Source organism: Pleurodeles waltl, chromosome 6 (genome assembly GCF_031143425.1).
Source record: "Pleurodeles waltl isolate 20211129_DDA chromosome 6, aPleWal1.hap1.20221129, whole genome shotgun sequence".
NCBI classification, from domain to species: Eukaryota; Metazoa; Chordata; class Amphibia; order Caudata; family Salamandridae; genus Pleurodeles; species Pleurodeles waltl.
Genome location: NC_090445.1, coordinates 822287284 through 822299692, shown reverse-complemented (window position 1 = coordinate 822299692; position 12409 = coordinate 822287284). Strand labels below are relative to the sequence as shown.

At 43.5% G+C, this 12409-nt stretch overlaps 1 protein-coding gene across 2 annotated transcripts in view; it reads left to right on the top strand.

Annotated features, from left to right (window-relative positions):
• Positions 1 to 12409, top strand: part of NEURL1 (neuralized E3 ubiquitin protein ligase 1) — a 413365-nt gene that overhangs the window by 68728 nt on the left and 332228 nt on the right. Inside the window, exon 2 of one of the 2 annotated variants that reach the window (XM_069239472.1) lies at positions 937 to 1181. The exons of the other annotated variant lie outside the window; for it this stretch is intronic. Within the exon in view, the coding sequence (XP_069095573.1) occupies positions 937 to 1181 (245 nt within the window). The remainder of the gene's footprint in view (positions 1 to 936; positions 1182 to 12409) is intronic. 2 annotated transcript variants of the gene reach the window in all.

Below are 12409 nucleotides of genomic sequence, written 5' to 3'. Positions count from 1 at the left end.
AATCACTAACAAGAAACACTAAAGTAATGCAAGGGCAGTCAGATGAACCAAAAGAAACGTGTTGTCAAAGTCACTTGAGGAATAAGCAAACACGAAAGACCTGGCCGGGCAGGGCGTGATTCTAGGGGACCTCGCCAGCCCCTGCACTATCGGACCTTATTTTCTGGAGCTTGTTCCGCTCATAAGTTTCGCATCACAGGACAGGAATATAGGCCCAAATGGTTACTTTTTGGCTCAGACAACGAATACTCAAGAATTTAGTTTTTGCCTATTTATGAAATATTGTGTATGCTTGATATTATTGTATACTTTTTATTGAAATTAATAAATAGTGTAGTAGTGTGACCGAGGCTGTGCTGGATGGCGTCCTTAATGCTCATATCTATGCTCAAAGAAATTTACATTCCGGTGGTTTAATTGGCATAACTTTGTGAATTCAGCATTACAAATTACACCAGGTCGCTTATTTACAGTGCGTTTGCAGCAGAATTGTAGCGCTGGATTGCTGATAAATAAGTGTGAACAGAATATAAACAGCTACTGTTAGCTATATATTAGCTTGAAATGTTTCCTCACGTCCAAAATGTATGTGAGGATCCATTTCGCGCTCGCTAAAGTACGGTAGTACGTATCAGATTTGTATTTTTTGTAACTACAATTAATTATACCTTGCAAATATAACTAACGCAGAGCAATTACATAATTACTCTGTCATTACATTGGAGAATATTTTCCTATATAAACTGAATTAGTTGTGATGTAAAGTCTTTCCTAGCATTCTTATTCTCTGAATATACTGTTGAAAATGACAAGTTTCCATCCACCTGTTATGTATTACATAATTTACTGTTTCGCAAAGCATCAAATGGAAAGTGTTATCTTAGATTTTTGCTGCCCTTCCAATTACGTTTTATAGAGGGATTTCCATTGCTTTAGATTCCATAGGTGGGCCATTTCCAGCCTCTACAGCTCACCGATGCCACCACAAGCAGAAGCACTGTATGCCGATACCTCAGTGCGCTTCTTTGCCAGTCAGTCCACTGCTTTTCCATCCTCATGCCAAGGGAGCCCAGATCATCATGGACCCGACGCAGAAAGTGGTGAAGAGACAGGCGAGTTTCTGCAACGCCATCACATTCAGCAACAGGCCAGTTGTCATCTTCGAGCAAGTCAGGCTAAAGGTATGGTGCCCACATGCTTCCTCATCTCTCATGTTTCCCGCCCCGTTCGAAGAACTGTCACACGTTTCTTCTTGATTCTCTGTTCAATGCTAACTTATTCTTTGGACAGTTTCATAATACTGTTGCAGCAAACATGATTTTGCTATAGCAGTAATAGCCAGTTAGAGCTGTGAGGCAGAGGGGACTCTCTTCAATAAAGTAACATTAATTCTAGGATCAGCTGTAGTAAAATAAATTTGCCAGTGAAAGCCTCCAACATCCCCTTTAATTTATAAACTGTGGCAAACGCAGTCCACCGAAATTAGTTTCCAAAGCATTTGATTCCCGTAGGCTCTAGGTTTCATCTACGTTGTCTTCAAACTTAAACTGGAATCCCTAAGGGCCTCAAAATACGATTAACGAGGTTGTTTACTTGATGGGCAGAAACATTTGCTAATTATCCATTTTGATACATGAAAATGATCTTCAGGCAAAGCACAAGTGTAGTGGCTTATGGAGACATGACATCAAGATGCTGTACAACGTATACCGAGGGTATGTCAAAAGGGGTTTGCTTACCATAAAGTTATAAAAGTGCCTAATTAATAACGTGATATTTCTTAGACCTCGTACTTTCTAGTGTTTAGTCTTGCGAATCTCTGCCATAGTCCAGTCCTTTTATGATAAGACATTATTAGGGCACCCAGCCGTACCATATTTCCCAGTAGCCCTTTTACTGACCAGTAATTTAGTTTCTTGCTAAGCATCTGGATAAATGAAATTTAACTATTCTCTCTGCAGTAAGGACATCAACCCCAGGTTCCCCAGTGGATTCATGTAATCTCTAAAGATTTCTACAGGTTTCAAGCTTAGGTAAATGTTATTTATGCAACTTCAGGATTTAAGTCACCAATGAAATATACGTGCTTTTCCTGTAGGCTTCCCATAAGAATTTAAATAATTAACCTGCATAGCCCTTATAGTGCTTTGAAATGTACATTCATTAATGTGTCACTCCTGAAATGTGAGTGAGTCTGTGGAGATCACAAGGCAGATTGAGCGGTAGTAATGTCAGGGAAAGGTGCTCGGTAGTATTCTGATCTCGTTTATGCAATTTATCTGCAAATCACAGAGGTGTCAATGTTCAATACAAAATGAGCGTCATTTACTGTGAATTAATAGCTAAATTTGTTGAGGCCCCAAATGTCTAAGTCTAATCAGGCTTGCGTGCTGGATCAAGGTAATGGGATAATGTGCAGCAGGTTACAGCAGCTGCCCCCATGGAAGCAGAGCAATGGAATCTCCTGAGAAACGATCCCAAAACGATATTGCCAATAATGTCTAGATTTCACTTGTATCATCTACTGATTTCAAAGGAAGGCACGCCCCTCTGATTGCACTGTAGAGGTACAGCACAATAAGCAGCAGCAAATCAACACTGTCTTTCACAGAAACACACACGCGGCAAGTCCTCAAGAGGAACTCCTCCCCCATACTGCTCGCTTGGTACAGTGTGGACTGCTTCAGGTCAGCAGGTGCTTTGTCCCCCACTGATGAAAAGTCTGAGCCGACCCTTATTCCATGTCTGTTCTACATTTCATTGCCGACTTTAGGGCGCCACGACACCAGACACCACGCTTGTGGGGGGTGGGGCGGGGGGGGGGGGGGCGGGGGGGGGCACGGTATTTTAGCGGATCTAACAAGGTTAAAGGCACCTGCTCCAGAGTTCTTTTTGTTGCCATCAATTTTCAGGCTAATAATAATATGAAGATAACCGTGGTGATTAATGTACTTTCTGGAGAGATCTGAGTTTTGTCTAGTTCCAGGTTTGGCTCATTATAACAAAAGAGAGTTAATGTACCTGCTGCAAAGTACAACATTTAACACTCAGATCACAGATTTGTATTTTGTCACTTCCAGTTCATAAATAACCGTCCCTCTAATATAGTACAGAGAGCTATGAGCAGGCCTTAAACAACGGAAGGCAAACTTCAAGGCATAGGTTTAGAAACCTTCTAATTTTTCCCCACATTCCTTCGTAATTCTATGGTTGCTAAAAGGGTTCTCATTATTGCAAACAACCTCAATCACTGCATTACAGCTAAATTCTGACTCTTAGCATACAGTGCTTACCAGTTTGACTGAAATGCGACTTCTACACCTTGTAGCCCTCGTTTCCTATACACTAATTTACACGCTTGTGTGATTCATTGTCTCTGTATAATGTGTGTGTGTCTGATGTAAAGTGCTCTGATACCCTGCATTGGCAGGAGTAGCACTCTATAACAAGCATTTGCAATACAGTGGGTCTTGTGTTTGCTCGAGTTAGAGCTATTGGTGTTGTAAATTCCTAACTGGACGTTTCTTTCCACATAAATTGAAAATCAAAAGTAAAACAATTGACATAAGCGAGACGATTCAAAGCGCCACGGCCTCCGCCCTGGGCATGAGCGCGAAGGAGAGACACAAAAGGAAAAAGAAGTTCGCTCAAAGTCAAATGTATCAGCAAACATGCAGTTATCCATGTAACAGGGTCCTGTCCAAGGCTTTAACAAAACTGCCCCAAAGAGGAACAAACGCAAAGCATTTACCAATGATAACAAAGGATTTTTGAAAGACAAGCCCACGAATGAGTGAAAGTGATGAGCATGCAGTGGGTGTGATTAAAAGCCCACAAGGCTTACCTTGTGCTCTCGACCTAAAAACAATACATTTATGAGAGGCGCTATGAAGAGATGGAGGGCAGTGTTGGTGGGTATAGTGAGGGAATGCATGGAGATCAGTATGGAGGCGCCAACAAAGATCGTGGCACTGGGCACCACCAGCTTTAAAGCCATCCCTGCTGCAGTTCCACTGGCTGCACGGGTGAGTGCAGCTTGTGAAGGGGGCAGCCAAGGCTGCACTCCCCAAAGATGGGTAATTTATTTTTAGAGGAGAGCAACAGTGGGGACAGTAGTGGCATAAGCATAGAAGGCAGAAGTGGGGAGGGGTGCAGGGTAGGAAAAACAACCAGAGCTCTACAGTCTAACTGCAGGCATCCCACATAGCACTCTTGGTGCCACCTGCGACCTCACACTTGGCAATTCATGGGACGTCCCAATGAAGTAGCGAATCACGGCTCGCTTAGTTTAGGAATGAACATTTATTGTCTCAACACCGAAGACGGAAAAGATTACTTCAGCTTACCCCCTGACCAGCTCCCCTCATAAACCTTCCCTCTAAATTCTCTCTCTCATTTCAGACACTGACAGATAGCCCCATCCATTGGCATCAAATCAGATCTGTGTGCCATGCTCACACTGGTATTGGGGAAGTTGAGTGAGTTATGTATCTGCTTGTCTGTGCCCTATTAATGTAGTAGCATCGCAATCATTTTGTCCTGGTTTACTAAAGCAACATCACCCAGACCTAAACACAAGGGATCTCAATACTCCTTATAAAATGTTTCGGAGTAACCGATACACAGGACTTTGTCCTCTGCTCCTGCTGTACATCTCCACTGTTCTAGTTGCGCCGGTGCTCCCCTGAAATGACATTGCTTCAGTCGTAAGATGTACTAGTTCCAGAGGCAGTGTGGATTACAACCTAAAATGTAACGGCGAGTCCTGTGGAGCTCCGATCCCCTCATTTGCACCTCTGGAGCCCTGGACAGTGCCCTGTGTACTGTGTTTTCCCGCCTGTTATTCCTGCCTCCTAGCACTGCACTTTTCTTCGAGTTGCTCCTGAGATGCAGCACACAGCAAGCCTGGTGCTGAACTGTATCCACTGCTGCACCTCCCGGGAGAGCGCTGCTAAACAGCCTCTTGGCATGGCTCCACAGATTTCTGACTAGGATATGGTTTTCCAACTGGGAGAGGATACAGAAATTGAGAAAGAAATGTTATCCTGTTGGAAGTCGTCCACTGATTATGTTAGATATTCGTGATGACAGTTGCACATAGCACACTCGTCTGTTACACTGAATAAGTAACTCCATTCTCTGCGAGCACCTGCGACCCAAGCGAATGCCACTCCGTACCTACTTCTACTTATAAAATATAGCGAAATGAAGATAACAATACCACCAAAAACGTTTTAAGCTGACAAAGTCAAGTACTATCTCTCGGCCTAGGTCATCTGCAATTTTTCCTCCCAGTTGTAAAATATCTTCCTCTACACCAAACAACAATAGATCTGGACAACAGGAAAGAAAATCCCAACATTTTCTTAAAAGATCATAATTTAATTTCTTACTGCCTTTTATTTTGTCTGTCAATGAATAAATGAAAAATATTGTCTGTGATGCTCTGTTAACTGTCAGAACCCATTCAGAAGGCTATGGGGCATGCAGGGACTACTGAGCTGAACCGTGGTGGTTGAGGCCTTTTGCTCCAGATGTTTCCGGCCCGATCTACTATGGATCCTGTTGAACTGGGCTAACTACCCCTTTTGCACTTTGCTGTCAGTGGTAGCTGTGGTGAAGCAGGCAAGACTCCATCTGGCGGGATGTAGGTACAGGTCAAAGAACACGTCTTATAACCCAAAGTGCTTACAGTGCAAACAGTTGATCAATGTCCAGCCAAAGATTTGCATTTATAAGAAAAAGTAGTATTTTATTTCTCACTCTACACATGTAAAAGGATACAACATTCAGAAGCAACAACCCAGATCCCCTTGAGGTCGGGGCTCTAGTAGTGTCAGGCCAATCCTGGTCCCACCCTCCTTAATATAATGTGTTCAGGGTTGTTCTCCATTCACTGGTGGCCGTGTCAGAGGATGCAAACTATTAGGCTCTACTCAAGAGTTCCCTTATGACTCTTCAGGAATTAGACAAAAATGTCTATGGTGCTGCAGAACCTTCAGCAGTGAATCCCTAAAGGTCTGGTGTCAGTCATATTCGCTCCAACAATGTTCAGTGATGCAGTGAGTGCACTCTAGACAGGCACTCCCAAGTCAATATCCTGTATGGCGAAGTTGGATTGCCCGTGGTGGACACAGCAGCATCTGGCAGTTCAAGGTTTTCCTGTCAAACAGCGTTGCTTGTCATTTTCCAGTGATCGGATCTGCTACTGCTCAGAGGACACAGGTGACAAAAAGGGGGGGAGGAGAGAGATCTTTGGCTCTCAACTGGAGCTGTGACATATTCAGTGACACCCTGCGATCCCCGAGAAATAGTCAGGTGCAGTTAGCAGGCTAGGCCCTCTGATCACTGCAGTAATCCCTTTCATCTGGGCTACAACCCTAACAGTGCGCCACAGCAATACTGGCAGCCCCTTCTGGCATACAGGGTTGCTGCGTTTCTTACTATCGAGCACAGACTGTTTGATGTGATCCCCCTACACATGGCAGACAAAAGTCTCATGCCTTAGGTCCAATTAAGTTCACCGGGGTCCCCCTCTGGCATACAGTGTCACTGCAGAGAGGCTGAGTGGTCTCAACATCCTCCAGACAGTGCTCAATACCTGGCACAGAGTCCAACCCAGTCAGTGCACCACCAAATCCTCACACCTTGCACAGAGTCCTTACGGTAGGGCTGCTCACTGGACCTCACTCCCTCCTATGCTTTCCTCTTCTTCAGAAGGCACACTGGTCTTGGCAAGCAGGTAGGCGCTGGTGCTTAAGGGCAGGTAGTCTTGGCTTCCCTGGTTGAGGTACCCTGACTCAGCAGGGAAGGTAGCAGGGCTTGGCCCCCAGTCCTGATCAGAGGCAGAAGTCTTGCAGAGCTTTTCCTTCGTCACACAGCCCGCCTGGCTGCTTGGCAGATGGCCAGGTTTTGGGGACTCAGTCTCCCCTTCTTATAGTCCTTTTCCAGACACCAAATGTTGTTTAGTTTCTGGGTCTTTGAACTTTTATGTTGGGGTTCTGCTTCTTTTGAGTTGGGCAGTTCTCCTTTTTTTCTTCCTTCATGAAAGAGGTCTGCAACAGCAGGCACGACTCTGAAGTTCATTATCCACAACACAATGGGAGTTACCTGAGTGCACACCTGTCAGCCACATTGATATGCACAAACACCAAGGTGATGGATGGAATGCTTGAATTAACTTGAGCTGCTAGCAGTCGCTTGGGCCACAACCCAATCATTGTTTTTTTTGCCCACCATGCAACCCCAGTTTGGACCCAGCCATATGCAAATCAGCCTTGACCCTGATTCCCTTGGGAACAGCCCAACCCAAACTGCCAGGCCAGGTCCTCTCTAGACCGGAAGCAAGAATCTTGGGACCGGTTTCATGGTATAACCCCTCATCAGCCAGGCTTGCTTGAATCGGGTGGCACAGTAAGCCTGCGGCCCATGTCTGATCATACCCAGTGCACTTAGGAAGGCAAATGCAAAAACATCAAGGTGATGGATGGAACGCTTCAAATAATCTGAGCCACTGGGAATCGCTTGCGGTGGCATCCCAAACCATTGTTTTTTTTACCACAATGCCACTCCCTTTTGGACCCAGCCATATGCAAATCAGTCTTAACCCTGCTTCCCATAGGAACAGTCCATCCCGAACTGTGAGGCCAGGTTCTCCCTGAGCTGGAAACAAGCATCCTTGGACCTGCAAGCAGTAGCAGTGTGACCACTGCTATTCCAGTCTGCAGTGGCAGGCTGGGAGCCATTTTGTACATTGTCACAAACATGGTGGCACAATCAGTAATGCAGCCCTGTGTGGAAACTCTGATTTATATGCTCTTGGTATCCTGGGTATCATATACTAGGGACTTATAAGTAAACCAGTACTTGCCAACTGGTGATAGCCAATTGGACAAACACTTTATAATGCTTTAAAACACTGACACTGAGATCTGGTTATCAGGCCTCAATGCACTTTCTGAGTCAAAACAGCAGCATCACGAATCCATAAATGTGGAGTGAAAATGCAAAAATAAGCATTTCCTCACAACCATCCTTGTAGTGCACCTCACAGGCACACATATAACCAATGCAGAGTCCCCACAGTGTTATGCAGCACTACACATCTATCTGATGTAGGCCAAGTGTGAGTTAAGCACACAGCAGTGGAACTTTTAAAAAGATGAGCATGCATGCCTCACTCCGGTGACACAGGACAAAAAGGTCCTGTTCACTACTACTGATCACTACACAGTATGTTGCTATGACTGTTCGTGTGCTTCTTAACTCCTGATGAAGGCAATAGCCTTGCACCACTACAGGGAGTGCAGAATTATTAGGCAAGTTGTATTTTTGAGGATTAATTTTATTATTGAACAACAACCATGTTCTCAATGAACCCAAAAAACTCATTAATATCAAAGCTGAATATTTTTGGAAGTAGTTTCTAGTTTGTTTTTAGTTTTAGCTATGTTAGGGGGATATCTGTGTGTGCAGGTGACTATTACTGTGCATAATTATTAGGCAACTTAACAAAAAAAATATATACCCATTTCAATTATTTATTATTACCAGTGAAACCAATATAACATCTCAACATTCACAAATATACATTTCTGACATTCAAAAACAAAACAAAAACAAATCAGTGACCAATATAGCCACCTTTCTTTGCAAGGACACTCAAAAGCCTGCCATCCATGGATTCTGTCAGTGTTTTGATCTGTTCACCATCAACATTGCGTGCAGCAGCAACCACAGCCTCCCAGACACTGTTCAGAGAGGTGTACTGTTTTCCCTCCTTGTAAATCTCACATTTGATGATGGACCACAGGTTCTCAATGGGGTTCAGATCAGGTGAACAAGGAGGCCATGTCATTAGATTTCCTTCTTTTATACCCTTTCTTGCCAGCCACGCTGTGGAGTACTTGGACGCGTGTGATGGAGCATTGTCCTGCATGAAAATCATGTTTTTCTTGAAGGATGCAGACTCCTTCCTGCACCACTGCTTGAAGAAGGTGTCTTCCAGGAACTGGCAGTAGGACTGGGAGTTGAGCTTGACTCCATCCTCAACCCGAAAAGGCCCCACAAGCTCATCTTTGATGATACAAGCCCAAACCAGTACTCCACCTCCACCTTGCTGGCGTCTGAGTCGGACTGGAGCTCTCTGCCCTTTACCAATCCAGCCACGGGCCCATCCATCTGGTCCATCAAGACTCACTCTCATTTCATCAGTCCATAAAACCTTAGAAAAATCAGTCTTGAGATATTTCTTGGCCCAGTCTTGACGTTTCAGCTTGTGTGTCTTGTTCAGTGGTGGTCGTCTTTCAGCCTTTCTTACCTTGGCCATGTCTCTGAGTATTGCACACCTTGTGCTTTTGGGCACTCCAGTGATGTTGCAGCTCTGAAATATGGCCAAACTGGTGGCAAGTGGCATTGTGGCAGCTGCACGCTTGACTTTTCTCAGTTCATGGGCAGTTATTTTGCGCCTTGGTTTTTCCACACGCTTCTTGCGACCCTGTTGACTATTTTTAATGAAACGCTTGATTGTTCGATGATCACGCTTCAGAAGCTTTGCAATTTTAAGAGTGCTGCATCCCTCTGCAAGATATCTCACTATTTTTGACTTTTCTGAGCCTGTCAAGTCCTTCTTTTGACCCATTTTGCCAAAGGAAAGGAAGTTGCCTAATAATTATGCACACCTGATATAGGGTGTTGATGTCATTAGACCACACCCCTTCTCATTACAGAGATGCACATCACCTAATATGCTTAATTGGTAGTAGGCTTTCGAGCCTATACAGCTTGGAGTAAGACAACATGCATAAAGAGGATGATGTGGTCAAAATACTAATTTGCCTAATAATTCTGCACTCCCTGTATTATGGTAGCACTTTGCAACTCTCTACAGGTCCTACAAGGCCACAATCCGTGGCTCATGCCTCTGACACGACGCCCATGCATGATTCATGTTCGCCCATGGCAAAACCATCCGCATCAGGGTTCCAGACAACAGCATATTTCGGCACTCAGGGCAAAAATACACATCTTTTACCATGCAAAGAACTTTTCTATCCCAACAGTAACCTGGCATGCAGAGGACTTTTCCATCCCAACAGTAACTTGAAGAGTTACACCAGGGTTTTGGGATTGAAGTTTCGGGCGATATATAAAAAAAAAGTGCATCTCGCCAGAGTTGAAGAACATCCATATCTTTAATTCTTTATGTAATATTGTATGGTTCTCGAGAATGAAGTAGATACAATAGTGAGTTCCGGTTTCACTATTGTGCCAATCGTCACTTTTTCCTTTGAGCATATAGTATTTTTAAAAGACTTCTCCTTCGTGCTGGTCTACAGTCATAGACAGAGCTTTTGAGGCGGTACCCATGCAGATCATTTGAGCACCTCTCTCCACCTCCAGTGGCCGTCATTTCCTCCTGACAGTGAAGCTGATTGTCTATTTTAATGCTACTTGCCTGATGGAGCAAGTTTCAGTATTGTGCGCATCATCACTGATTAGTACATAATTTTAATTGTCATATAGATTTTATCATTTTAATAATTTAATTGTTATATCTTGATGTGGTAATTCCTTTAGGTAAATATCTTGTATATACAGTAGATTGCTTTTAAATGCATTTAGATTTTCCATTTAATTTCTCATCTTTGGTTGTTTCATAAATTTTGTATTTTAGCGCCTACGAAAATACATAAATAATTAAATAAGTAAAAACATCTTGACTTGCAAAGCTTGGTAGTGTGGTACAAGAAAGATCTAAATCCATGAGTCTTATTAAGGAGGTAATGGCATTTATAGAGCGCACAGCTGCTCCTGGAGGAGCGTCCCGGAGCTAGCAAACCGGGACTGCCCAGAAAGAGTAAATCGCTAGGTCAGGATTAGGCACTGAACAAATGGGTATTTAAACCTTTTTTGAAGATCCTTTCTGAGGAAGTGAACTGTAAAGTAGATGACAACGAGTTCCACAGTTTTGCCGTCTAGGAGGCAAAAGATGAATCCTCGGAATGCATAGGAGCCCCTGTGAGTTAAACCTGAAAGATTGACTGCCGATAAGCCTTGATCTACATCTCAGATACAGAGGTCCCTTGTTCGCAAAAGCTCTGTAAGTAAAATTGAGAGCCTTAAAGGTGAGCAGACACCAATTTTCACATTGCGACCTTCAGAATGAGGCGCTGTGGATGTTTGTATTATCCGCAGCCAATGTACAAGGTGTGCTGGCAGGCCAAAATAAAAATTGTTAGCAAAGTCCAGTTTGGCGGTGACAGGGGCATGAACAATCGATTTACAGGAAGCCACAGGCACCAAGTGTAGCATCCTTCTCAAAGATTTTAGTGTGTCGAAACAACTCGCTGAGACTGCCTTGCTCTGTGGTTGGAATGACGGAGCGGAATCAAATTTGATACCCAGATTCCTAACACAGGATGAAGGAAAAGGAGCAGCCCCATATTCAGACGACCACCAGCCAAGAGAATCCGCGATCTTGCTCATACGAAAAAAAGAGAACTTTTGTTTTATTGGAATTAAGCTTGAGGCTGCTTGGAGGAAGTAACATCCAGAGAAAAATCCAGATTATATATGATAAATTCGAGTCTATGGCACATACAAATACTGACACATTTTACCCTTTGACTTTGGACAGTTTTTCTCAGCTCTCACGTAAAATCAGATCAGGCTCTCTGATTGATCCGGTACCCCAGTCTTTTCTAGCTAAAGTAGCCAATGTAATTTTTCCTTCACTCCTCGATCGGACTAACCTTTCTTTAACCAAGTGTATGGTCCAAAGTTCGTGGATACACGGTATGGTTAAAGTTCTTCGGAAAAAACCCAACCTTAACCCTCTCGAATTAGGGAATTATCACTACATATCTCTCTTGCCTGGGATAAGCTAAGCACTTGAAAAACATGTTAATATTCAGCTTTCTGAGAAAACAATTTTCTACATGCTACATTATCGGAGGGTAGTGTTAAGCATTTGTTGTACACACAGGCAATAAATGAGGAACACACACTCACAGACAATTCCAGGCCAATAGGTTTTTATATAGAAAAAATATATTTTCTTAGTTTATTTTAAGAACCACAGGTTCAAGATTTACAAACAATACTTTAAATGAAAGGTATTTATCTTAGGTACTTTAGGAACTTTGAATTATCACAATTGCATGTACAGTTTTGGCAAAAATGGCAATAAGCTATTTTAAAAGTGCACACAAAGTGCACAAATCAACAGTTCCTGGGGGAGGTAAGTAAATGTTAAGTTCACAGGTAGATAGAACACTTACAGGGTTCAAAGTTGGGTACAAGGTAGCCCACCGTTGGGGGTTCAAGGCAACCCCAAAGTTACCACACCAGCAGCTCAGGGCCGGTCAGGTGCAGAGGTCAAAATGGTGCCCAAAACACATAGGCTTCA